At 35.0% G+C, this 26,918-nt stretch overlaps 2 protein-coding genes and 1 long non-coding RNA gene across 3 annotated transcripts; all 3 read left to right on the top strand.

The window, feature by feature from the left end:
• Window positions 1-1,331: 1,331 nt before the first annotated feature.
• LOC140990373 (thylakoidal processing peptidase 1, chloroplastic-like) lies at window positions 1,332-12,138 on the top strand. The gene is made up of 6 exons (XM_073460048.1): window positions 1,332-2,246; window positions 10,850-10,918; window positions 11,005-11,073; window positions 11,158-11,244; window positions 11,334-11,401; window positions 11,568-12,138. Exons 1-6 carry the CDS (start codon window positions 1,497-1,499, stop codon window positions 11,686-11,688), a joined length of 1,164 nt encoding a protein of 387 aa, XP_073316149.1. The 5' UTR covers window positions 1,332-1,496; the 3' UTR covers window positions 11,689-12,138.
• Window positions 12,139-15,078: 2,940 nt separating this feature from the next.
• Window positions 15,079-15,791, top strand: LOC140989607 (uncharacterized). Its single transcript, XR_012177521.1, has 3 exons — window positions 15,079-15,164; window positions 15,254-15,322; window positions 15,388-15,791. It is a non-coding gene; the product is annotated as an uncharacterized lncRNA (long non-coding RNA).
• A 2,856-nt stretch (window positions 15,792-18,647) lies between these two features.
• On the top strand, window positions 18,648-21,270 carry LOC140990583 (protein TUNICAMYCIN INDUCED 1). Its single transcript, XM_073460339.1, has 3 exons — window positions 18,648-18,951; window positions 19,355-19,666; window positions 20,485-21,270. Exons 1-3 carry the CDS (start codon window positions 18,778-18,780, stop codon window positions 21,229-21,231), a joined length of 1,233 nt encoding a protein of 410 aa, XP_073316440.1. The 5' UTR covers window positions 18,648-18,777; the 3' UTR covers window positions 21,232-21,270.
• The last annotated feature ends 5,648 nt before the right edge of the window (window positions 21,271-26,918 follow it).

Genomic DNA, 26,918 nt, shown 5'->3' on the forward strand with positions numbered 1-26,918 from the left:
GAGTGAGACATACCAAGCAAATGCAATTCTTGCAAGGGAATTTGAGAATAACCGCAACTTTAAGTTTGTTGAAGTTCTACAATTTGCTCATTCCCCACATTGGACAGTTAATATTGCTATGTGCTCTATGCTAGATTGGTTGTCCTCCCAAGAGAATATGCTGAAGTAATGAACTCTATAACCCTTGGGATAAGGGTTATTCATATCTATGTAGTATGGATAGGGCTTGTGGAACTCCGGACGACCTATTTGTCTCAAGGCCGGTCCATATTTTGTCAGTGGAACTTGAATCTCTTCCTAGTTTGGTAAAGACTTCTCGTCCCCTTGATTTACGTTTTCTTTCCTTCTTGACATCATATTTGTGTTCCACCGGATATGTCAAAAATTGTTTGCACAATATTTTTGTGATACGAACGTGCTAGGTGCTTCAAGTACCAATTTTGATCTAAAATAATAAAAATATCTAACTTTAAATTTCAAACGAGAATGGATTCTAACTTGTTTGTTCGTTCTAATCTCCTAAGAAAATGTAACGCCGTAAACGAAGAAAACTAAAGAAAAGCAACTGTAAATTGAGAGATATACTCCTCACATGATTTATATTTTTCAATAAATATAAGAATTTACAAAATATAACATATAACAAAAGAATGTGCTTAAATCTCAAAGAAAATGACTAGAACTACTGAAATTTGGAATGAAAACTATGAAAATATTTGACTAAGGCTATGAAAATTCTACAGGAAGTTTGCTATAATTTGTGCGATGTGTCTCTTCTATTTCTGCGTATCTTCGTCTTTTCTTCTAATCTCAAAAAAAAAAATGACTAGAACTACTGAAATCTGGAATGAAAACTCCATGGTTTTTTTCATTATCTCTTCATGATCTCTTCATGTTTGTATGCACTTTGATTTATTAAAATGAACTCAAATTAAGATTTAAGTTTAACCAATTTTGGACATAATTAAAATATAACCTCAACAATTCAATCGAAAAAATTCACGAATCCACAAATTCAAAACAAAAATACGTTAAATATCATAAACAACGCAAAATAAATACAAAAAAATTTACCCCAGATCATAAACCCCTAATTTCACACACTAAAATTTTAGATTCAAGAACAAAATCGACTTTGATCTCATCCACAAATTAAGGTCCTAAAACAATACAAAAATAAGCTAAATGCATTCAAGAACAAAACCGACGATAAACCCTAATTTTATAGAAATAAAATAATTGGGAGAAACAATCATAATTCGATAAAGTACAGATAAAACACAAAAAAACTGTGTTTCTCTTCTCAAAAACTTATTTGCTGTATTTAGTTGCTCTTTCTCTGCTGTGTTTCACTGTTCCGCCCTATCTCCGCCGTCTCGGCGGCGCTACCTGTTCTCTCCAGTCTTCCCTTTTGTCCGATATAACTCTGCTCTGAAGCTTTCTACTTCAGTTCTTCCTAAATCTTAAGACCAATCCCTTCCTTGTAGACTGCGCAAATGGCAATCAAATTCACGGTCTGCTATTCTGGCTACATCGCCTCAAATCTCACTTCGTCCCCCGCCGTCTCAGGGAAATGCGTTATCTCTCGATTCCTCCACGAATGCGCCGTGTTGTCTGAGATGTTCCAGTATTCTCAGTCTCCAAATCCGGATTCCAGGTACGCAGATATCCGACGTCCGAAACTGAACCCTAGTTCTACGAATCCGGCGTCGTCTTCGATCTATTCGAGGCTGGCTGGGGAAATTCTTGGCGGAGGCTCGCATTCACATGTCGTGACGGGACTAATTTCTTTGGTGAAACAGTCAACGGGGGCTTCTTCTAACGTGGGTAGCTTGGGTATTTCGCCACTGAAGCCACCGTGGATTATCCCGTTCTTGCATGGTTCTAAGTGGTTGCCCTGTAACGAGCCTGCAGTCGGGTACGTTGATAGGGGTGGAACCCAATGTACGAACCTCAGTAAAGGCAAAGTACAAAGTAGGAGTGTTGCTGGTGGTAGGAATTGTTCGGAGGCGGCCAAGAGTGCTGGCGCTAGTAGTGTGAAGGCTTTACCGCAAAGTATTCGAAGTAGTAATGCTTGGCTGCTGAAAATGATGGATCTTTGCTTCAGTTCGGACGAGGCAAAGGCTGCTTTCACTGCTTTTAGCATTCGTATTTTATTCAAATCGACTTTGGCTGAGCCAAGGGCAATTCCCTCAACTTCTATGTGCCCGACGTTTGATGTGGGTGATCGCATTCTAGCAGAGAAGGTACTCGCGTGGAATCAACATTTGAGCTGATTCCATACATCATTCTTATATATATATTTTTAGTATTTTATGTTTTGCTACGAATGGAGCTATTCTGAAGCCATTCATGATGGTGATTTTTATTGTTGGAAGTTTTATGGATCTATTATATGAGATGCTACCTCAAATCTTCCATGATTATTGAATGGAACATATCTTATATAACGTTCTTGTATTATTGAAATAAACGGGTTAGGGGGTGTGGGTGTTAAAGGGTGTGTGAGTGCCCAACAAAAAGCCATTAAATTAGCTTTTTGTGATGATGATGATAAAAATGATACACTAACAACAGCATTTAGAAATGTAAATTATAATGCATAGTTATGGTTTGAATTTCGGTTAGTGTAATAAGTAATGCTTAGAATATGCTTCCTAATTTCCTATTAGAAAAATTACTAGTAACTTTTTGTTCTTGAAGGTCCCATCCTGATCTTTAGCAGTGAAATATAGGATATTTGATGATTTCATTCTTCATTGTGTTTTCTTATGTGTTCCTTAAGCCTATAATCAATTGGCTAATTGTAGTAATGGAGAAAATAGAAGATAAGGTAGTGGGAAAATGGGGAGTTGATGTAAGTTGGTTCTCAAGTCTTGTCACTTGCGTATGCTCAAAGAAAATATTAATCAAACAATGTTGTATGGATACAAAAGTGGCGATTGTAGAATGGGAAACAAGTATAAAGGGATGACATTGTGAGTTTTGGGTCACCATATATCGACATGTTTCTCATATTGTTTTGGATAATTTTTTGTTAGCGATAATGTTATGAACTAACATTGATCTAAATAGGCTAACCTTATGTCAGATGGTTATCATGTATTTGAAATTGAATTGAATTAATAGTTATGATCAATTATCAGCTTGGTTGTGGAATATCGACATTAGTCAACACCTGCTTGGTCAATATATTCACTTTCGACCACGGCAGTGCCAGTCTGGCACCAAGCAGTTTCATTTCAGTTCTTGTTGGCCCTCTTCATGTGGCTTCCTATGGTCTCTATGTTGGCCACAACAGTCTTGACTTAGCACCCAATTGCTTCTGTTTGTTCCATTGTAGCTCCAGCTTGGCCAACATTTGACTTTATCGTTATAAAATTGATGGTAGGGCGAAATGAATTTATCTTAATTGAAATGAATTTATCTTAATTTACTGGAATCAGATGAGATTCATCATTTTTGGATTTATATTTAAGTTTGATCACGATCTCTCGTCATTATAAGTTGAACAAAGGTAAGGATCATAACCTCATTGGTTCATATCAATGTCATATTTCGAACAATACTTTGGATATGCTAGAGCATCACTTCTGAGCCTAATCTTCTAAGTTTGGACTCCTTAAACTGGGTTGTGCAAGTGGTGATATCCTGGTTGAATCATATTTCGTCATTTTGGATTATTTTAGGACACAAGATCTTATGTCATAGCTTCATTTGGAGATATTGTTTTTTATTTTTAGCCAAAATGATTTATTATTTTTGGATTAGGAAGGTACTTCTCAATTTTTATGAATTCTCTGGCTAAGATGAATATGTTAAGCCATTTTGTAGCTTGAAATTGATCTTAAGGACTATAGTTGCTTTGATTTGATCTTGATAATCTAAGCTACAATTATGAATTCCAGTGGGAGCTTCTTATGGTTATTTTTCAAAAATAAGCTTATGATCATATGAATACTTTACGCATGGTGACAGCTTTGGAGCTCTAATTGGAGGCCTTCACAAATTTATGGGTGGTCTTTGGAGCTTTGAAAAATTGACCATGGTTGTTTCTTGAGATATCTGACAACCCTTTGATGTGAGGTCAGTCTGTTAAGATTAGCGTCAAGTTAACATATAATAACTAGGAATAAATATCCATAGCAGTTAAGGCCATAGGGAATTTACTAGAGAAAAATTCATTTTGGTATTGAAGGTTGGTTGAAAAGTCGGGTATGCTGGAGGATACCGAGGGTAAGTAGGCTGTAGGGGCGTATGGTTCACGGGGAAGAAGAGGGTTCGGCTTTGCGTTCGGCGGGTTTGGGTGACAGGGATGACTGTCTTTCTAGGTTGGGGATAGAAAATGTGCTATTAGTGAATGAAGTAGGGAATAGGTCGAGGAATAACAAATCCAGGGAGATAAAAAGGTTGAATTTTGGGATCAATAACGAGAAAAGATCGAGTCATAGGTGTTCGGCAGTGGTTAAATGAAGATCTTGACTTGGAATTTTAGTTAGGAGGTTCGAGTAGACGTAGGGGACTGATTAGAGCAATCTTGCATAAAGAGATGCCAGATATAGTTGTTATTCAAGAAATCAAAAGAGAGACGGTGGACAGGAGATTTATTGCTAGCTTGTGGATGTCCACATTCGTTGAATGGGTATTACTACCAGCTATAGGTAGATGAGAGGGTATCTTGGTAGTATGAGATTTTAGATTGGTTTCGGCCAGGAATAACCTGATTGGAGTGTTCTCAGTTTCGGTTCAAATTGAAAAGGATGGTGGTGACAGGTGGTGGTTTTCAGAAGTTATGGACCTTGTAATCCGAGAGATAGACAAGCGTTATGGGATGAATTGGCGGGGCTGAGAGTAATTTGTGGTGAGAATTGGTGTGAAGGGGGGATTTTAATGTCGTCAGACCCTTAAGTGAAAAGATGAATAATAGGTCCCTCACTACTACCATAAAGTGTTTTGATTCGTTGGTAAGGGATTGGAACCGCGTGATCCACCTCTGTTGAATGCAAAGTTGGTCAAATTTGAGGTCTTCCCTCATTTGTTGTAAGCTTGATAGTTCTTGTTTTTAGGGGGATGGGTGGATATTTTTTCTTTCTTTAGACAAACAATCTTACCCATCTCATCAAATCATTTTACAGTGGTTTAAGTTTAAGATACCTCGAGGGCGAAGTGGGGTCCGTCACCATTTAAATTTGAGAATGTGTGGTTAGATCATAAAAGTTTTAAACCATCATTTTCATCTTTGTGGAACAACTAAGACTTCAAGGTTGGGAAGGATATTAACTTATGAGGAAACTTAAAGCTATAAAGAGTGATATAATTCAGTGGAACAAGGAGGTTTATGGCGATGTAGGGGTAAAATATGTGGAGTTAGAAAATAAAATTCGATAGTTGGATGAGAAAGAAAGTGAAAATCAGCGGTTAGATGAGTTAGCAATTGAGAGAAGGGAAGCTGAGTATGCCCTAGAAGAGTTATTGTGTCGAAGTAACCAGATAGATAATAAAACAGCGAAAGTGAAATGGTTGAGGGAAGGGGATCATAACCAAAAAAAAATTTAATTTTCTATTAAATCATTGAAGAAGCAGGTCATCTATTAATAAATTGGGGCAGGCAGATGGATCGGTAACCTCAGATAGTAAGCAGATTAAGTATACTATAATAGAGTTTTCCGAAAATTATAAAACAAATATGATGGAAGGGGATGGGCCATAGTAGTAGAATGGTGCTCTATTGATGGTGAGTCTGGATTAGAGTTGGAGAGGCCTTTTTCAGAGGAAGAGATTAAAAGAGTAACGTTTGAGAGCAATGGATAAAAGGCTTCGGGCGTAGATGATTTTACAACAGCATTTTATCATGAGTGTTGGGATATTTTTAAAGGAGATATTATGAAATTGTTTAATTAATATTTTGAGGGGTGTTATAAATGATATCACCAATGAGACATATATTTGCTTTATACCAAAGAAACAAGATTCTATTAAGGTGAAAGACATTAGGCCTATCAACTTGACAACGAGTTTGTATAAGATTATTGCTGAAGTCTTGTCAGTAAGATTGAAGAAAATTTTACCTCTCACAATAGGAGAAACTCAAAGTGTGTTGATCGAAGGGAGACAAATTCTAGATTGTTGCCTCGTAGATAATGAGTTGGTGGAGCCGTGGAGGAGTTGAGATGTAAAAAAAATAAGGGGTAGATTTTTAAAGTAGATTTTGAGAAGGCTTGTGATCATGTGGATTGGGGTGTTTTGGATTTTGTTCTGCTCAAAAAAGGGTTCGGGGAGAGATGGAACAAGTGGATTAAGGGTTGTGTTTCTGTCGTTCTCGGTTCTTATAAATGTTGGGCCAAGGGGCAATTTTGAGGGTGAGAAGGGTCTTAGGCAAGGGGATCCGCTTTCACCTTTCCTGTTTAATTTGTTAGTATATGTATTGGGTAGATTGATTGATAAGGCCAAGGTAATGAACTTAATCCGGGTTTGCAAGTAGGACGAGTGATGGTGGAGATTTCCCACATTCAATTTGTTGATAATACTCTGTTCTTTGTAAAAAATGATAAGTCATTTCCGGTTTCCAGTTATGTTAGACACTTCAAAGGTAAAGTAGGGTTCCGTCGCCTTTTAGATTTGAGAATGCGTGGTTGAATCACAAAAATTTCAAATCAAAACATCTTGGTGGTGCAATACGGATCTTCATGGGGTGGGAAAAGTACAATTTCATGAGGAAACCCTAAGGCATAAGAAATGATATCACGAAATGGAATAAAGAGGTTTTTGGGGATGTTGATGTAAGATATGCAGAGTTAGAATATAAAATCAGAAAGTTAGATGAGCGAGAGGGGGGAAAATTGGATAGATGAGTTGACACAAGAAAGAAGGGAAGCGCAGTATGAATTGGAAGAGTTGGTGCTTCGAAGATATAAGTTGGATAATCAAAAAGCAAAAGTGAAGTGATTGAGGGACGGAGACCAAAACACAAAATTTTCATTCATTATTGAATCAACGGAGGAGTAGGTCCATGATAAACCAGTTGGAATTGGAGGACGGGTCTGTAGTTTCAGATGAGGTGCTAATCAAATATTCAATAATAAAGTTTTTCAGTAATGTATATAGTAAAAATGAGGGTGGGGGATGGAGCATAATGAGTGGAGTGGATTCCGATTGATGGTAAGGCTAGAGACGAGTTGGAGAAACCTTTTTCAGAGGAGGAGATTTAAAAAGTGGTGTTTGAGATTGATGGCTCAAAGGCTCCAGGCCCAGATGGTTTTACAATGACATTATTTCAATAATGCTGGGATCCTGTCAAAGGTAATTTGGTGAAGGTTTTCAACGAATTTTTTGAAGGAGGTATTGTAAATGGTATCACCAATGAAACGTATATATGCCTAATACTAAAGAAACAAGGTGTGGGTAAGGTTAAGGATTTTAGGCCAATCAGTTTGACAATTAGCATGTATAAGGTCTGCATAACGACTGTTTCTTTTTCAGTCATTATAAATGTAGGCCGATGGGCAAATTCAAGGGGGAGGGAGGTCTTAAGCATGGGGATCAACTTTCTCCCTTCCTGTTTAATCTTGTGGTAGATGTGTTGGGTAGATTGGTGGATAAGGCGAAGGCGATGAACGAGATCTGAGGTATGGAAGTTGGCGGAGAGAAAGTTGAGATATCACACTTTCAATTTGCGGACGACACTTTTTTTATTGAGCGTGAAAATCATATGCGGCTTTTGTTGGAGATTTTGAACTCATTCTGTCAAATGTCGGGATTAAAGATCAATTTGGAAAAAAGTGCACCATTGGGAATAAATGGTACTGAAGTAGAAATGGAGGAGCTGGCTACAAGGATTGGGTGTACTTTAAGCATTTTAAGCATTTCTCGATTTCAGATTTGCTTAGGGATTGTAGCTTTATTTGTTGTTATATATTTGTTGTTGATATGACATAGCTTCTTTTATCCTTTAAGTAGTTGTGGATAATTTCTCCGTCTTTTGTAACCTTTAACTTCTAATATAATAAAATATCGTTTCTTATAAAAAAAAAGAAGAAGTGGAAGGTTAGCCGGAGAGATTGGATGTGGGAGAGGAAATTGGCCCATTAGATATCGGGGAGGTTCCACTGTGCGGAAATCCGTTTAAAATCTCATTTTGGGAATTAGTTTTGTCTAAGTATTCGAAGAAGTTAACGAGATGGAAGAAAGCGTTTTTGTCCATGGGGCAGATTAACCTTGATTTTAGCAGTGTTGAATGCTTTGCTAATGTACTTCATGTCTCTTTTCAGGATTCCAAGGGCATAGAGGAGGTTACTGAGAGGATGATGTGGGATTTTCTATGGGATTGAGCTGATGGGGAATTACATTGTCATCTAGTTGTGTGGGAGCAGGTGTGTAAACCGCAAAAAAAAGGTTTGGGTATTTGGAACATTTGTCTCAGGAGTAGGGTTTTTTTGGGGAAATGGTGGTGGTGTTCTGTTGAGGATTAGCATCATGGAAGAAGGTTATAGTGAGCAAATACGGGTTACAGAATCATGGTTGGGATGCGGGCTTAGCAAGAAATGTTACATTTAGAAGTCCATGGAAGTTCATGTCTAGAACTTATCCGGCTTTTAGCCAATTAGTGAGGGCAGTGGTTAGAGGAGGAAACAAGATCAGGTTTTGGGAGGAAAGGCGGTGGGGTGATCCTTCTTTTAAAGATCTTTATCCTTCTTTATTTCAGATATCTTTGGTTCATAATATGCCTATTTCATTTTATTTAGGTGAAGGGTTCTTCATCTTCTTCTTTAATTTTTTGGAATCCGCATTTTAGGAGGGACTTGAAGGATGACGAAGCGGATGAGTTGAGCTCTTTGTTAGGGTCTTTAGAGAGGGCCAGGTTGGTTGAAGGGGTTGAATATATCAGGGTATGGGTCGGGGATTTTTTAGAAATATTTTCAATTAAATCTTTCTATGAGTATTTCTTTACGACTAGAGGTTTTCCTTTCTTTTCTGGCATTTCATTGTCCTTTTACGAGATGTTTTTGGTTCAGAGGATTGGAGGAGATGAGTTTGGTATGGGTAGCCACAAGTTCTATGCTGGAGTTATTTGCTACAGATCTTGGACGTGAACTTGACAAGAAGGGAAGAATTTTTTGGACTGGTCGTTCATTGTATTTGCTGGTCAGTTTTGTTGGAGCGGAATAGAAGGAATTTTGACAACTCAGAACAGTCGGTTGGAGAATGTTGGGACAAGGTTAAGACTCGGACATCTAGCTGAATTAGGAAGCATACAGAGTTTAAGAATTTCTCGACTTCTGATTTATTGAGAGATTGGAGTTATATATATTGTTAATATGATCGGACTTTTGTTTTTCCTTTTTTATCGTGCGGATCACTTGTCCGCTCTTGTAATTAATAGCTATTATTTTATTAATATAATATTGTTTCCTATAAAAAAAAATAATGTAAAGATGTTAGTATCAGCGGACAAGAAACACCACCACCTTCCCCTCTTCTGAACTCCCTATAGCTCTTTGCTGCATGTAAACACTTGCATGAGGTATGGAAGAAAGCTAACTTATTTCTCTCTATCTACTCATACGTAGCGGAATGTGGAAGACGAACATTCTGATATGTTTCAATCTTCCTACTTTTGAGTGACTTTATTTCCTTCTCCTGCACAGTAATAGTCTATTGGAAATTACCTGAGGTTGCATTTGGATTGATGAATTTAAAATTTATAGATTTCAAATGTATTTTGTGGTTTAGAGAAACAAGATTATAAACTTCAAATTCACTCATTGCATATTTATGTAGTGTTTCATGTTAATTAGGATGAATTTCAAGTTCTCCCAATAATAAAGTTATTTGAAATTCATTCTACTTTGCATTTGTAACTAATGTATAAGTAAGGTGTAGATGTAAGATTTCATTTATTGTTTTATTGTTAACAATAAAACTATAATCGAAATCCATAGATTTCAAATCAATCCATCCCAATGCAACCTGAAGGAACAATATCCAGTAAGAATTTAACTTATATGGTGAAAGGGGGGAGGCATCTTCTTATTCATTTCACAATCAGAAAGTTTGATCTTCCTCTATTTTGAAAGGTGGGATTAAAAAATAATTGTTGAAATTAAGACTGCGCAACCTCACAAAATAAAACAAGTGAAACAAAGTAACAAATTATTTCATTGCTATGTGAGAACATCAGATAACTTTTGCAAGATTCAATGGCAATTAGTATTGAACTTTTTGATACAAATAAAACAATCATGGATCCATATTAATGGAAGACTTGGAATATGGCCTCTTATATGACTAGAGTTTTAATGTGGATTGGCTAGCGTATAGTTTTGATAGATTCTGTTCTCTAAAAATCATAATGATGCAGAGTCATTGGCACTGGTTATGATAATCTGTTAATTTTGTCTGTGCCTTCTGTATCAGTTAATGTTTAAGGATTGTTTCAATCTTCTTAATTATTCTTTGAAACTGTGATCAAAGCATTAAGTTGTTATGGACTTCGCTGTATTTGTCTCAGTACCACGTGCAACATAGTTTGTTACTTGCCTCAGTTAATGTATCAAGACTGTTGTCAGTGGTTGTGAGTTGTGCATGGTTCTGAACTTTTACATATTCTTCATGATCTATGAATCTCGCTCCTTGAATGATGGTTAATTGATAATTGCTCTTTGATAACTGACTACTTCATGCATGCAAGGGTTGGCTAGTGAATCTATTTCAGATGGTCTTTTTATTGTGTAGATATAATAGTCATACTAGTTCTTGAATTATCTGTGATTATTATTATTTTTTTAATTCAACGCGCTGAATTTACAAACCAATCTTTTGGTCCATTACGTTCTCTCACCTTGTTATGCAGGTCTCTTATATATTCAGGAAACCTGAAGTCTCAGATATTGTGATTTTCAAGGCTCCTCCCGTTCTTCAGGTATCCCATTCATATCAACAGAATCGTTGACAAAATAAGTTTTGTGCATGTCGTATAGGTAGTTGACTAGATATCTGTAACTGCAGGAAGTTGGTTATAACCCATCCGATGTCTTTATCAAACGAGTTGTAGCGCAAGCTGGTGATTATGTGGAGGTAAGCATTATTTTCATGTATTTGGATCTAGTTGTTTCTCTCATTTCTTCACCATTAACCGGTTCATTTTGATTCCTTTCTCAGGTTCATGATGGAAAATTGTTTGTCAATGGCATTGCTAAAGATGAAGATTTCATCTTGGAGCCACTCGATTATGAAATGAAGCCAGTGGTAATGTTTTGTTTCTGTTTGCACCATCACCTTGACATTTTATGTGAGTAATATTATAAGAGTAACTCGTTGTTTCTGTTCTAAACTAGCTTGTACCTGAAGGCTACGTGTTCGTGCTGGGAGATAACCGTAACAACAGTTTTGACTCTCATAACTGGTAATAATTAAATTGCAGTATGCATAATCAATGCTGATATCTTATTTAATATTTTCACATATCTTTTGGAAAATGTGGTTATAGAGCACCTGATTTGTATATCCCGCACGGAGATCTTTAAAATGAATTCGAAAAAATGGTCTGAGTCAGAATTATTTCCTTTTAGGGGTCCGCTACCTGTAAAAAATATCGTGGGTAGATCAGTCCTACGGTACTGGCCTCCTTCAAAAGTATCCGGCTCTCTGTTCGACTCCTTCCAGCAAAATAGCACCGTTGCATATTCATGATACCTTTGCCTCTTTTTAAGGAAATGGTTTCCAGACAAGTTTGGCTCAGTGAAGATATTTTCTTGAATCATTTGCCCTTCCCTTGCCCCTGTAAGTAGTTAGTTTTTTTTTTTTTTTTCCCGGTTTTGTCGTGGTCGAGGTAATCGACGTTACGAATGTGAAGATGACGGTACCATGAATGTAATCCAGTTTGTTATGGTGAATGGTGTATGTTCTTTAGCATTTTACTTGCTACTTGGGTGATCTTTCCCTCAGATTAAATAAATGTTTAAGCTTGATTCCCTAGTGAGGAGTCCTAGGGTGGCTGATAACTTAAATTTTTGGCCATCTGTTTCTGGGTGAATGGATTCGATTTAGATCCAATTTTTTTTTGGAAATCAACCTGTGTCTTGACGAAGATAGAGAGATTTTGGATGACATTTCAAATCAATATCTAAAATTGTTAACGAAATGATTTTTTTTGTTTTATATTCGTGAGATGGTCGATTCAGTCTATACCTACAATGAAAAACAATATTTTTGACGTTAAAAATAATATTTTTTATGGGATCTGTTTATCAAATTTGATATATGAGACGGTATTATAAGAGTGTTTTTGAATTAATTCAGATAAGACTTTAAATATTTGCAAAATATTTTTATCTAGAAGTATCTTTATAAAATATTAGTGTTTAAAATTTATTATTTATATGATTTATTCGAACTTATTTAATATTGTTGTGTTTGAAGAAGTGCATAGGGGTGGGTACGGTACGGTATACCGTACCGAACTACGGTATCGTATATCGTACCGTAAATCGATACCGGAAATTCGGTATACCGAATTTTCGATATGAAAAAGTTCATATCGGATATCGTATCGACACCGAAAATTTTGTCGGTATATCGAAAAAATGTCGGTATACTGAAAATATTTTCGGTATACCGACATTTTTTCGGTATACCGAACTTAAATTTAAAAAAAAATAATAAAATACAGAAATATCGAAAAAAAATATTTACTTACCGATACCGATACCGAAAGAAATTTTCGGTATATTGATTTTTTCGGTAATTTCGATATTTTTTCGGTACGGTATTTCGGTATTCCGATATTTCGATATATTTTCCCAGCCCTAGAAGTGCATCAACATGTTACCATAGATACTAGATACTATCATATTTCATATCTATATATATAAATTTGTTAAAGATTAAATCCAAATCAGCCATTTTTCGTTAAAATAAAGTGAGTTTTATATCAAACTTGAATCTCGTTTTCAACTTCGCTAATTCAAATATGACTTATAATGAAGTTTTTTAAAAAAAGATGTTGATATTTACACTCTATTTTTTGTTATTTGTATTTCAAGTAAATAAATTTGAACATATTTTTCACATGAAGTGAAATGTAGATAACATAAAATGAAGTGTAAATATCAAATCTTTTTTGAAAAATATATTATCTAATTTCTACCATATTCTTTACGACAATTATATTAATTCATCAAAGTAATTATTTATTTATTTATTAAACTATGATTCTATTTAAATATTTATAACTAATTAAGGTAATTCGATTATTTTAAAATAAATAAAAATCTAGGATAATTAATTATTCTTATAGAAAGTCTTCATTCCCAAGTTTGTTCATCTAATTTTACGTGTATTAATTATATCTTTCAAATTTTAGATTGTGTCTTAATTTCATCTCAACATTGATGAGGTAAGTTCGACCCTATCAGTAATGGTAGTGCATGAATCCACTTATTTTTTGACATGTGGCATCTTTTTTCTTTTTTATTTTTGGAAAAATTCTGAATCCCTAATCGATTGTAAGTCTTTTAACTCAACTATGGTTTGACCAAAGATATAACACCCATTCCCTACGAATGACATAGTTCCGCCGCCCGCTCGTTCGAGATTTCAGTCATTTTTTGGTTTTGAGATTTCCGACGGTCATTTTCCACCGTGAAGAAATTGGTTCTCATTCGAGAGAAAAAAAATCTCTTCGCTCTTTTTCAAATTTCCGTCCTCGGTTTAAGGTTCTCCGTTTTTCACAGTAAATAAAGAGGTTCTCATTTGAAAGAAAAACACCTCTAATTCAAGTGCTTAGTTTATTTTCAAGTCATTTGAACATTTTTGTTTGTAGTTATGTGATGAATAGAATAATATTTCTTACTGAAATGTTCAGAAAATTATATTATTGATACCTTTAACATGATGTTGATCATTCAAGATTTTTCACGCTTTTAGCTATTGTCTATAGGTTTATTCGAAATCTTACGATACTGTTTGTTGATATTTAATTAATTATTCTTGAATTTATTGAACTTACAATATTATCTCTTGGCAATACATCTCTATTCGGTTCGGTTGTCGATCTTTTTATAAATTTTGCAAATATTTTCAAATTGTTCATGCATGAAATTCATGTGAAAACATTTTAGTAATTGGGATACTGCAACTTTTTGTTTAAATTCGTAGTAAATATTGACAACATGAATTTAATTCACTTGGGTAGACATGAAGTAGGATAAATAAAATTAGAAATAATTTGTCTAGAAATTGACCGTTTGTTTTTCAAACAAATACAACTTGAATCATGTGATTGAAATGTTTCATTTCATATTTGAAAAGTCAAACTTTAGTTTAATTTGTTCTTATGCTTTAAATTTGGTACGATTTCAGAAAATCGATTGGTTTCTTGATTGAAAATGGAAGATAACAATTCTCTGTCACTTGAAGAGCTGGAGGGAGACTACAGTCACGAAGTTCAAATTGATCAGATTTCAGAAGTGAAATTTGGAGTCCCTGATTTATCTATGCCGAAAAACGTTGAGGTACAAACTGAAAACTATGTTCTTGATGTTCTGGAAAGTAAACTACTGGTGGGTACGATTGTGAACAATGTTGAAGATGCTTATTTATTATATTGTCAATACACACATGCCAAGAGATTTAATGTGAAAAAGGGTGATCAATGATGTTTTCCCCATATTAGTGAACTTCAATCAAAGGAATTTAATTGTTCATGTCAAGGTTTAAAAGATGAAAAAATTTCTAATAAAAGGATTCCAGTTTATCAAAAGCCGGTCACTAGAACTAATTGTAAAGCCAAATTGAAGATTACAAAAAAAAAGATGGTGAATGGCGGGTGAGTAGATTTTTTATAGAGCATAACCATGAGATGTTTGCACCTGATCAAACTCACTTGTTAAGATATGCATGCAATATATCACATGCAAAAAAGTCTACTCTAGAAGCTATGGTAAATGCTGGAATATCTATCTCTAGTGCTGTTTCTTTTATGAAAATTGAAGCATGTGGGCAAGAAAATTTAGGTTTTATTAGAAAGGATGCATATGACCATTTGAGTCGACTGAAAAAACATACTAAAATTGAACAGACAAAATTCACAATATACGTCTACATCTCTTCAGTTTCCATCTCTATTGGGGCACAATCATCATTATATTCCAGTATTCAATCAAATGGTAACACATTCTTTTTTAATTGTTAATATTAGATGAATTTGGGCACAATCAACACATATCTTATATTTATTTTTGTATTTTAAATGCAGTTTGGAGGTCCTGATTCATCACAATTTTAGGGGTCTTCGTATCAATTTGAGGGTCCTCATTATTCACAAGTAAGAAATTTTTTCAAAGAAAATTAACTTTATTTACAAATTCATTAAATTTTTGTATTGTTTAGGGAAATGATCATGATAAATGAAAAAGCATGAATTGTTGATAAGGATGGTATGGTCGTTGCCAGGTATTCATATTGTTGATATTTGAAAAATTATACATTGTAATGGTTTTGAAATCTACCTTAGAAAATTATTATTTTGATGCATCAATAACTTGTTTTTGATGGAGGAAATGGTGGAGGCCAATGGGTTAAATGACTGCGAATGTTGTTGGAGCAGGAGCAACGTTTGGAGGTTATTTTGCTTGATGTTCTTGTTGAAACCATCATCTTTTGCACTTTCCATCAAGGCATGTTTTGAAGATTTTCAAGACATTTAAGTGGGCTTTATCATGTTCTAATATTTGGCTTGTTTAAGATCGTCTTTTACATTGTTTAGTTTGCTTCTTGGGGCTCAAATTGAATGATTTTTATTGGTACAATTTTTTTCATTTATTTGTTTCATTGTTTTTAATGGCAACATTAGTTTTCTTTTCCAGCTTACTGTTGTGAAGTTTGCTTATAATGACTCTGATAGGATCGGTTATAAGATGAAAGAGTGTTTAGAAGGGGAGGTTGAATAAACACTTAACGATTTTCACAGCTTTTTGTAATATTAACTGAAACTCGAGAATCTTGTCAGTCGATATCAGTCAGTTAACAAGTAAAGTGCAGAAATAAACTAACTGAAAGATAGAATATAAACTGAAATATGAACAAAAAGATTTTATGGATGTTCAGAGATTTCAATCACTCCTATGTCACCCTTTCTATTACAAAGATATGATTTTTACTAAAAGACTTTGATCGATACAAACAATTGCAAAGACCCACTTCAGTCTTGGACTTAACACTGCCAAACTGAAACTCTTAGTTTACAAATGAAATTCTCAATATTCAACTGGACTTGATAAAGATTTAGCACAACTGATCTCTTTAAGATCAAGTTTTACAACAGCAAAGGTTTGTGCTAGAAATCTCCAAGTATAACCTGGGTGCTATCAGTAAATACGATAAGTGTGAACTTTGAATCTTAGTATAATTTCAGCAGAGTGATTGCAAGTAAGTCAGATTTATTTTGTTGTTTCGTCTCTGTTATTTATAGGCTTTTCTTCCAATGATAACAATTAATACAATTTGAATATTTTATTTATCCGTTGTTTGTCATGTCAACATTCCTCTGACATTCGTACACGACAGATTTTTCTGAAATGCGACACTCCCAATATTAGTTGCAGTCTGCTTTATACTGTTGTCGGTTGAACGTCCTTAATCTTGACGTGATCAGTTGAAAGATCAGCCGAAAAGCAATAGATGATAAGTTTACAACTGTTTGTAGCGACTGATCAGTTTACTACTGATCAGTCAGTTGTTTGCGTAGTTCAATCCAGCTGATTCAGTTGCCCTTGATTATCTTCACATTAATCTTCAGTTAAGGCAACTGTCAGTTAACATAGTTTGATTAGTTACCGCCAATCTTCTCAATCAGTTAGTTCAATCTAATAAACGTTCGGTTTGTCAAATCATCGAAATTTAGTTTCCAACAGACTCTTTCTTTCAAAAAAAATTAAATTAAATAATGTTTCAATCTATAATTTGAATGTTGCATAAGAACTTATTATACTCGGTAAAACAATTGATATATGTATTTATAATTAGTCTAGTGAAAAGGAAGATATGTTTTTGCTTCTTGTTTTTAGTTGTAAAGGAAAGCACAAATATCAAATATTTACACTATTATTAAATTTTATCGTCATATTCTTGGACTGAACTTTTATAAGACCAAAGGAAAAAGAAAAAAAATTCTTCATCTAAAACATATATCAAATTTTAAGTAGTCCATTGAAATAAAAAGAAGTGACACATTCACACATTTAGAGACAAAAAATATTATAGCAACAAACAACAATTATATATGAACATCGAATTCAAAATAAAGCGATACATTAAAGAATAATATACATAACCTCCTCTGGTACAACATTTGTTATCACCTAAAGTTTTCAAACAAATTAAATGCACTAAACTCGTCTAGCGTTACCATTTTCTAACTAACATCGACCATCGTCACTCAATCTCAACTGTTTTAATTTTTGTTTTATCTAATCCTTCTTCAACTTTCCTGGATTTTATTTGTGATGTTGAACTAGAAGATTCAAACGAACTTTCTTCGGATTAGCCTTGATTGAACGAAATGAAGCAAACTAGTCTAGCAAACAAGGATGATTGCTGATTAAAAAATCCTGCAACAACACCAAAGAGATTAACACACGTTAAATCACGTTATGAAATAATACAAGTAACATGTTTATCAAACATTTACACAAGCATAAGGTAGATATTCTGGCTCCTTTGGAATACATTCACTCGAAAATCTATCTCGCAATATTTTAAACCATAATTATACAAAATGACTAGGTAACTTTTCAACAACAGTCTTTCTGCTGTAAAATCGAGAGCTGCATATCAACCTCTAAACAATTTGATTTAACGTGATTGGAGCTAAAAATAGAACCATCTAATGAGGAGAAATCTTAGGGATTTGAGATTTTAGAAGAAATATTTTGATCTAGTGCCATGAACAATGACTCGCCGCTACTCAGAAATTTCTACTGCGCGTGAGGAGAAATTTCATTCTTAATATTTAGATCTACAATAGCTTTAAACTCTGACTGTCGAAAATGTCATAGAAAAAAATGACTGAAAAAAAAGAGTTGTTTTTCTTTCAAATGAGAACCCATTTCTTACTGTAAAAAATGGAGAATCCCGAACGACAGCGCCAGAACTACGTCATTGATCGCCAGTTGGTGGAAGCTCTGTGACGATAGAACGGTAGATATCGAAACTTTTGTGAGAAAGTTGAAAACTTTGAATTCTCTTATCTTTGGTCAAACCATAATTAGGTTAAGAGACCTACAACCGAGGGGTTTATTTCATCCTACCTATGTGGGCATTGCCCCATGATAGGATGGATGGACAAGATTTGACCATGCATATATGGGACCCACATTTTTTTTGAAATTGTATGTGTGACAAGATCTTACCCGTTGAAATGTAATGATGTTTGTGCCCACATAAGTAAGATCTCATTAACATTAAGAATTTAAAAAAAAAAAAAGAAGAAGAGATGCCTTTAAATACTCGAACACATTTATATGTCTGATTTTTATAAAAATAGGGATCTAAAATATAATTAATTTTGTATAGTTTTTTTTTTACTTAGTCATATATTTGAAATATATATATCTAAAAATAAAAATTATTTTATCTTTGTTTTCTCCATAAAAAAAATTGCAACCCATCAATCAGATAACCGACGATCTCACCCCCTCTACCTCCGTCCTTCGCCGCCGTGCACCGCTGTCGAGCGGATTTCTCAGTTGCTGTTCTTTCTTGTGGACTTCACCGAACACGATGGTCAGACGAAATTTCACGCTGATTTTGTGTATTATCCTCCAAAACCTTTGGCGGATTCACTCATCAATCATCCCTCCGCCACCACCCTTCAACCTCTCCCACTTCCTCTTTCCGAGAGTAACAGCCATCCATGAATCGCAGCTCAGCCCCCAGCCCACTCATTTTTTACAGGTCACTGTAAAATCTTGAATGTATATCTCTTCATTTCTTCGTGATGATTGATTTGCTCCGACTGATTTAGTTCATTTCCCTTAAATTTGTGCAAGTTACTTTTTACACTGGTTATATATTGGAACTATGGGATTTATTGCATGGCCTGGAAACTTTTTAAAGGAAATGTTTCTCGTATGACCCCATATGCTCCCGGCTGGTCCGTCCTAGTGTGAGTGTATATTTTTTAGTGGGTTATTTATTGTTACTACTGTTATTGATCATAATGAGTTGATGAGATATTCTGTGTATTGAATGTGGATGTGAGGATGGCTACATTCAATATTTCAATTCAAGATTGGGGATATCATCGATTTCTGATTCTTTACTGCCAATTAATTACTTTTATGTCGTTTAATTTCAGAATGTTTTGAATGCTATTACTATTAAGGAGAAATGGGCATTGGAGGACATTCGGGTATCAGAATTGAAAGTAAAGAAAGCCAAGTATGACATAGTTCGGAGATATGAGTTTCGTGTTCGAGTTGGGAAGAGTGAAATTGTTCTTAAGATGCATGAGCAGCCTTCGGAATGGAAGAAATTGAATGTATCATCAGACTTTGAGTATTTGGCTAAGAAAATTGGGTCAGAGGCTGTAATTGATAGTTTTAAAATCGAGGGTCCTTTCGAGTTACAGGTTATGGGAGATGATGATCAGCTTTCAATAATGTTACCGGTATGTTTGTTTTCCATCTTGGCGTGACTTTCTTTTTTACGGGTGATTTGTTAATTTGGAAAAATGTTTAATTCTTGATTTTAAAGCTATTGATTGACCTTGGTGTTCACGTGCATTTATCTCTACCATGAAATGTTTAACCAGTGGCGTGTTGTCGAGTCCAAACCCAGCATAGATTTGGAGGGAAAAAAATTAATCATGGAATCGTTAGGCTTGATCATTATGTATTCATTGTTTTGTGATGCTGGAGGTGTTTGTTTTTGAGTTATGATAACGTGTGAACCAATCATTAGATCTTTGATGACTCTTCTCTTAAATGATGGGGTGTAAGACCCTCTGTTCCAGGTGTCCGCATTCTGAAGTTAATTTGTTTTCGTCTTGACAGTGTCATCAAAATCCACATATGAGTTTGATATGAAGCAAGTAATCGATGAGTTTTCCAATTTATCGACTAGTTGAACAAGTGCTATTACTAGGATTATTGTTTAAACTTTCAAATAGCAGTAATATTCTTTTGAAGTATTATCACAAGGCCAATAGAAGCCAACTTATGATTTTCTGGCATACAGCGGTGATTGAATATTGCCACCTCTTGTTGTAGGAGACAATTATTTATGGGCTCTAGTGGTTTGTGGTTCAATTACGTTTTCTATCATCTAGATTAGGTGTTCTGAATCATATTTATGATACATTTGAGGCTATCCAAGTAAATTTGGACCTAACATTCGAAAGCTCTACCATAAATTGGTCCTGAAAGCTGAATGTATCTATATTGAAAGTGTTTGTAATTAGTTTGTTTTATCACTACTGTATTGCAGTCAAACACTTCACACTCTGGTCTAAGGCGAATATCAGTTGGTGAAGGCATCAGTTTAGAAGTGAAAAGTGCCGAAGAAATTTCCATATTTCTTACTTCTAATCGTAATCAACTTTTATATGGTGGTTTCACCTATAGGAGAGGGAACGGGGTTGAATCTATTTGGTCTAATTCATGCTCAGCTTTACCAACCATACGTATTATTGGATCTGCTTCTGTTGTTGCATACAGAGATCAACAACCTTCTGCACATATCAAGGTCATCTTTTCCTCGGTAAATGCAATCAAATTATTATCTAATAAATGCTACATCTGGCCAAACTATGAGAAATCGAGGCATCCTTCTAGATCTTTGAGCATTAGAATAGCGTTTCTTGAAAGAATATTGAGGAGCTATCTCAACTTAAAACCCAATCCCATTTCTTCTCTGGGATCTCTCAAGGCAAGAATCAGAGCATCAGCCATAATTCACTTCCATTTGGAACTGGAAAGAGGGATCAGAAGTAATGATACGTATTGGAATACTTTAGCCGACTGGAGAACGAGGCCTACTGTTGAGCGTGCCTTGTATGATATTGCAGCAAGAATGGAAGGCGTGATCCTGAAACCCGTGGTGATCAAGAGGATCAGACCCTTTATCGACGCAGATTCATTTGCATGGAGTAGTTTGTTATCGAATCTTTCATTTACAAAGTTGCCCTCAATGCTCGTCTCTCCCGAGGCACTAACCCTTGATGTAAAATGGTAGAAAGTCAGTCTTGTTTGCAATGAAGCCAATTTTTATTTCTTCTGTATGATAGCACTTGCTGCATGTATACCTAAATGATCTGCTCAAATACTTTCTTACTTTGTTCTGTAAAATTACAATGATACATCATCATAAAAGTTGGTAGTGATGAAATATTGTCTCTCGCCTCTAGTTAGTTGCTTGCACTAAACTAAAGTCTGGACACATGCTTTACTGAGGTGAAACTCCCTAGAATTATATGCTAAAATTTAAATACTTGAAGAAAATTTCATCATATATAATGTATTATGTACTTCATAAATTGTTAAAAATAACAAAACAAATATTCTTAGATTATGAATGAAAAATGAATATTCGATATCTTGCACTTCATCATCATGTATTTACCATCTCTACAATGAAGGTGGGTTTAAAAGTGGCCTTGAGCCTTTAAAGTGCACCAAGACTAGTGCTTCATTGTTCTGCTAGCTTTTTATCAAGGATCGTCTAACCTTATGTCGACGGCATAACCTCGTCGAGACTTAAACCTAATGGCATGCCTTGTGAACTTTCAACAACTATGGTTGGAAAAAATTATATTAAAAATGCGAGTTTTTAAACCAATATTTCAATATACAAAGCTGATGCAAAATCTTTTTAAAAAATTGTTAATTACAATGGGGGTGTGCTTTTTATTTTAATGTGTAATCAAATTTACGTTGGCTCGTTTTATTTGTTGCTGTTCAAGAATTTAGAAGGTATGTTAAGTTCGATGGATGACATTGCATTTCATATTGAGCCTCGACTCCATTGATAACCTTTGGATATAGTGTGTGGATTCAAGGTGATTTTGGGATGATATAGAACTTGTTGCATTGCCGATAGATGATGTAGGCTGAAAAGGCACAATGTGTTTGAAATCCTTGGTAAGGTACATGTGTAGCTGGTTGATAGAGAAGTGGTCTTACACTGATGTAGTACTGCTTTGCCTGATTTGCTCCAGCATTTGATACAACTGATCTGCTTGATATCATTGCATTTTATTCCGATTATCCTTGCATGAAATTCATTCATGAATATATATTTTTCAGTTTTGGTCATACCACACTAAGTTATTACTCACTTCTTGGGGGTGGTTATCATTTTTGTGTGGATGATAATTAGGTGATCATGGCACTAATTGTATTAGTGTATGAACATGGAAATGAAACCAATAAATATATGCGATGAATGTCGATGGAGTACTCACTTTATTTGAAGAAATCATGTATGAATTCGCTGGCCAGCTAGCAGAGGAATGAGCAGACCGCCTAGCATAACTATTCTTGCCATTGTCACTCGGAGCGTTTCCATTCCTCACCACCACCATGTGAGGATGTTCCTGTTTCTGACGTATATATTATTTTATATATATACATAGATATATAGGTGAAAGATGAGTAATTATTATACGATATATATATACTAAAAATGTGCACGTCACGTTGACAATTTGTGGGTTTCGTGGTCTTTTCCAGGTTCTTGATCATAATTAACAATAAATAGTGACTATGGTTGTTTTAAAATATAGATATGATTATACTCTTTTAGTTTCTAAATAAATAAATAGAATTTATTTAAAGTAATAATTTTAATTATATTTGTGTGCTTACATTGTTATTTGGATACTCTTGGATTACAATAAAAGGAAGAAGTGAAAGAATTGTTAATGGTTAATTTGAGTAATACTCAATATTAAGATATTATATATTAAATTTAAATGTGTATGTAGTAAGGGATTTCAATTGGTAATTTATGAGACCATAATATTCTTCATATTTATTTTATATATAGTATAATACAAGAACCAATTCGCCAAAGATAAAAAAAATAGCAAGAAAAGAAACATTGTGACGCCTCAAACCTCGCCAATATGTGATGTCATATGCATAAAAAATTTCTTTTTAATGACGTAATAATATAATGCATATATGACCAAAATAGTACAATCATCACAATATTTACTTCAGTGTAGCAGAAACAGTATAATAAGTACATGCACATAACTCAAATAAGACAATGAGCTATACTGTCTCTATCCACTATCAACTAGTCATGTAGTTGATAGTGGATTCTTTGAATCGACACACCTAGTCATTCACCTCTATCATGTCTTATGGCATAATCATGTAACTTGTCCAACAGAAACAGCCCCGAAAGGTGAGCATACACAATAATCATCATCGTAATACATAACAATTATATTAACAACATAAGATATAACTGATATCATAACAAGAGTAGTTCCTTTGTTGTTTCAGGACAACCAATCCAACAACAATATCAACAAACATCACTCTCATTCCGCTAAACAAACAACAGGAACGATACGTCGCACCCCTACTCCAGCGACAACAATATTGTCACTACATCATCAACATCAAGGATACGTCGCACACCAACTCCGGCGACAACAATATCTTCAAAACGTCGCTCTCCTACTACTGCGACAACAAAAGCAAATCGTTGCCCAATCACGGACAACCAACAACATCAACAATAATGAACAAGAACATATATAATATCAAATCATCAATTTCTTATGATTTACTATCGTTCAACAGAATAATATTTATCAATACTAAATAATAACAACATATGTTCATACGTCAAAACGTACCTAATAATCGAGTATATATATAAAATCAGGTTACTTCTTTAATCCTGAGGCCTGTGACGTGTCTATATAATTTAACAACAATTATCATATTATTATCAGCGTATCAACACAACCATAAAAGCCTCAATATACAACATTAAATAGTACAACAACAATTAATTTCAATTAAATATAAAACTCAATTATACATCTGCATCGTTCAACAATTAATATTCCGGTGTATTTAATTCACGATACTAACATCAAATACATTATAATAAATTAAATTTAATTAATATTCTATATTACAACATTCACTAAAATATGAAAACTTCATATCAAAAGGTAGCTATACTTCGTAGACTCCGAATATATAATCAGAATTAATAACAACTGATAAACAACTCTCCAGTTTCAAATCAACGATTAAAATATCTAATTATAATAAATTGAGAATAATTCAAAATAACACTATTACAATGTTCTATTCTCCGTTAAAATCATACTCTATCTAACAATTTTCAATTTCCGTGTGATTTAACAATTTATCAAATTTATTCCAGAAATCGACGAATTTCAAACATCACCAAAATTATAAAATTCATACCTCTAATCAAAGATCTCTTATCCACGATTCCAAAACTGAAGTCGGTCTGTAGATTGGATAAACCGATAAATCGCAAAGTTAAAAAGAAAATCCAAAATCTTATCTACTTCTCTTCTCTCACATTTGTGTTTTTTTTCCGTCTAAATGAATTCAATTCATAAATTGAATTCAACCGACTTAAATTTTCATTTTTTTATTTAAATGAAGAGGATGCACACCACCAAAATGAAAATCGTCCATTGAACGAGCTGAGACAAATCAAAATATATCAAGTAATGTATCCAACTCTTCACTTGTCAACTCCTTGACATCCATTGCTCTCCTTAGCCTTGTCTTTTATGTTCGCACCAAAACTGATCCATAGAGGCTCTTTGTCGGGGAAGCAACAAAAGCTTCTCTTCAGTTTTTCTCATATCGGCATCAAGTGTCATCTCTTCTACTTAACTATTTTTTTTACTATTGCAATCTACCTTCAAGTAGATATCAACTATTACCCCGAAAAGAGCTCGGACTATCATTGGCCTGGGCAGATTAAGAAAGACTGAGAACCCAGAGCTTTTCCCGCTGTGGTAAAGAAAGTGTACCTTATTTAAACCATCCCTGGTTATGTAACAACCCGAGAAGCCGGTCAGACTACTACATACTCGTACAGACCTGAGCTCTTAGCTTAGCCCTAGCAGCATAAGAAGACTAAGATAATGGAACAGGGACCCTGTCGATAGGTAGTCCAGGGTCCGAATTCCCTTATGTGTCCTTACATCATGACTAGTGTCCGAGCATTTCTAGACAGATACATATTCGGAGCCCAGAAGTATGTGTCACTATGCATCACAATCATTAGCATGACAATCAACACCCACGACAAGACTAGGGGTAGTATGGGATACCATACATCAAAATCGTTAGTATCACGACAATATCAGGAAACAAGGAGTGTGCATATGTCTGATCATATGAAGTGACCAGACAATAAAAGCAAATTCATCATTAGTTTTTTTTTCTATAAATATCCATGTTTGCTAGATCATTTGGGATATTCACATATATCTTTCACAGGCACTCACTGTATACTCATCATATATTAATACTCTTTTTTCTTCTGAGTAAATACTCGACTAACTTGACCGTCAGAGTGACTATGCCAGAAACACTTCCGGTGCCCCACTAACGTTCTTTGTTTTTCAAGTGTGAAGACCATACAATCCGGACTCTCTCTACCCGGTCGCTAGCACCCACAAGAAAAGAGCACCACCCAGCCAGGTAAATTACCCACTCAACCCACCCAATTTACCCGGGCAGTATCATTGGCAATTCCTGCACCTGCTCAACTATTATCCTTTCCCTGTCGAGCCAAATATGTGTCTTCTTCAGCTTCACAGATTGGGAACCCGAGATAATGTTTAGTTTGTGCTCGTCAACATAGGCTGGGATCCTGACCAGCTCTGAGGGAGACCATGCAAAGATGTTAACATTCCTCTCTGGAGCGTCTGGGAACTATATCCACTTCTTTCTGCTCTTATTCCATCACTGTATGAACCTCCCCAATTGAATGCACTTCTCCTTTCCCTGGACTTCTACAATCTTTTTCCCTTCTTGCATTTTTTCTCCATTCGAATTGTCTCAATATAACATTTCTTAGAGGATGGTTGAGCTCCCCGGAATTCTCCTACTCTGCTTCCTGCATAAAATTTGATTTCTGATGGTAAGTTGAGGATACAACCTTGAGGTAATTCATGGTTGGCCTTCCCAAAACGATGTTATATGAGGAAGGTGCACTGAACACTATGAATGTTGTCATGAATGACTTCCTTATGTCCTCGGCTCCAACTTTCAAGGTAAACATTATCTCTCCTCTAGGGTACACAATGTGACTAGCAAAACCAAAGAAAGCAATCTCCACTGCTTCCAACTTATAACCTTTTAATTCAATATGGTAAAATACTTCTTGAAATATGACATTGACCGAACTGGCTGAATCCATGAATACTTGCATCACGTCACAATTGGCGATCTTGGCTTGGATGACTGATATAGGTGGATTTTACTTGTTTTTCATATCGTGTTATGTCCCGTTGTGTTGCATTTATCATTTAGATTGCATGCATTTTGTGTTATTTTAGCATAATTTATGTTTTCTTGTTGCTCATGCGTTTAGTTGGTGAAAATGCAGGTGAGTCGTTAATAAACTAAAAATTAAAGAAAAAAATTCGAAAGCCGTCCGCCCGGGCGCACATTCACATTCGCCCGGGCGCATCCAAGGCTTGAGAAAAGGATTTTTTGCGAGAGTCATCCGCCCGGGCGGAAACTTATATCCTCCCGGGCGCGTCAATGAAAAATTAAAATACAGGATTTGCGCAAGCCATCCGCCCGGGCGGAAACTTATGTCCGCCCGGGCGCTTTTGAATTTTGGAAAGATTTGGTGCCGATATTTTTCCAAAATTTCGAGAGGAGGCTGATTTGTTG

This window comes from Primulina huaijiensis, chromosome 12 (genome assembly GCF_012295235.1).
Source record: "Primulina huaijiensis isolate GDHJ02 chromosome 12, ASM1229523v2, whole genome shotgun sequence".
NCBI classification, from domain to species: Eukaryota; Viridiplantae; Streptophyta; class Magnoliopsida; order Lamiales; family Gesneriaceae; genus Primulina; species Primulina huaijiensis.

What these genes read in the sequence shown, in the direction of transcription:
- LOC140990373 (XM_073460048.1), top strand. Translation starts at nt 1,497, where the DNA reads ATGGCAATCAAATTCACGGTCTGCTATTCTGGCTACATCGCCTCAAAT. An exon ending in AAGCTGGTGATTATGTGGAG is followed by an intron (nt 11,074 to 11,157) that starts GTAAGCATTATT and finishes TTCCTTTCTCAG; the next exon opens with GTTCATGATGGAAAATTGTT. An exon ending in ATTATGAAATGAAGCCAGTG is followed by an intron (nt 11,245 to 11,333) that starts GTAATGTTTTGT and finishes GTTCTAAACTAG; the next exon opens with CTTGTACCTGAAGGCTACGT.
- LOC140990583 (XM_073460339.1), top strand. Translation starts at nt 18,778, where the DNA reads ATGGTCAGACGAAATTTCACGCTGATTTTGTGTATTATCCTCCAAAAC. An exon ending in AGCCCACTCATTTTTTACAG is followed by an intron (nt 18,952 to 19,354) that starts GTCACTGTAAAA and finishes GTTTAATTTCAG; the next exon opens with AATGTTTTGAATGCTATTAC. An exon ending in AGCTTTCAATAATGTTACCG is followed by an intron (nt 19,667 to 20,484) that starts GTATGTTTGTTT and finishes ACTGTATTGCAG; the next exon opens with TCAAACACTTCACACTCTGG.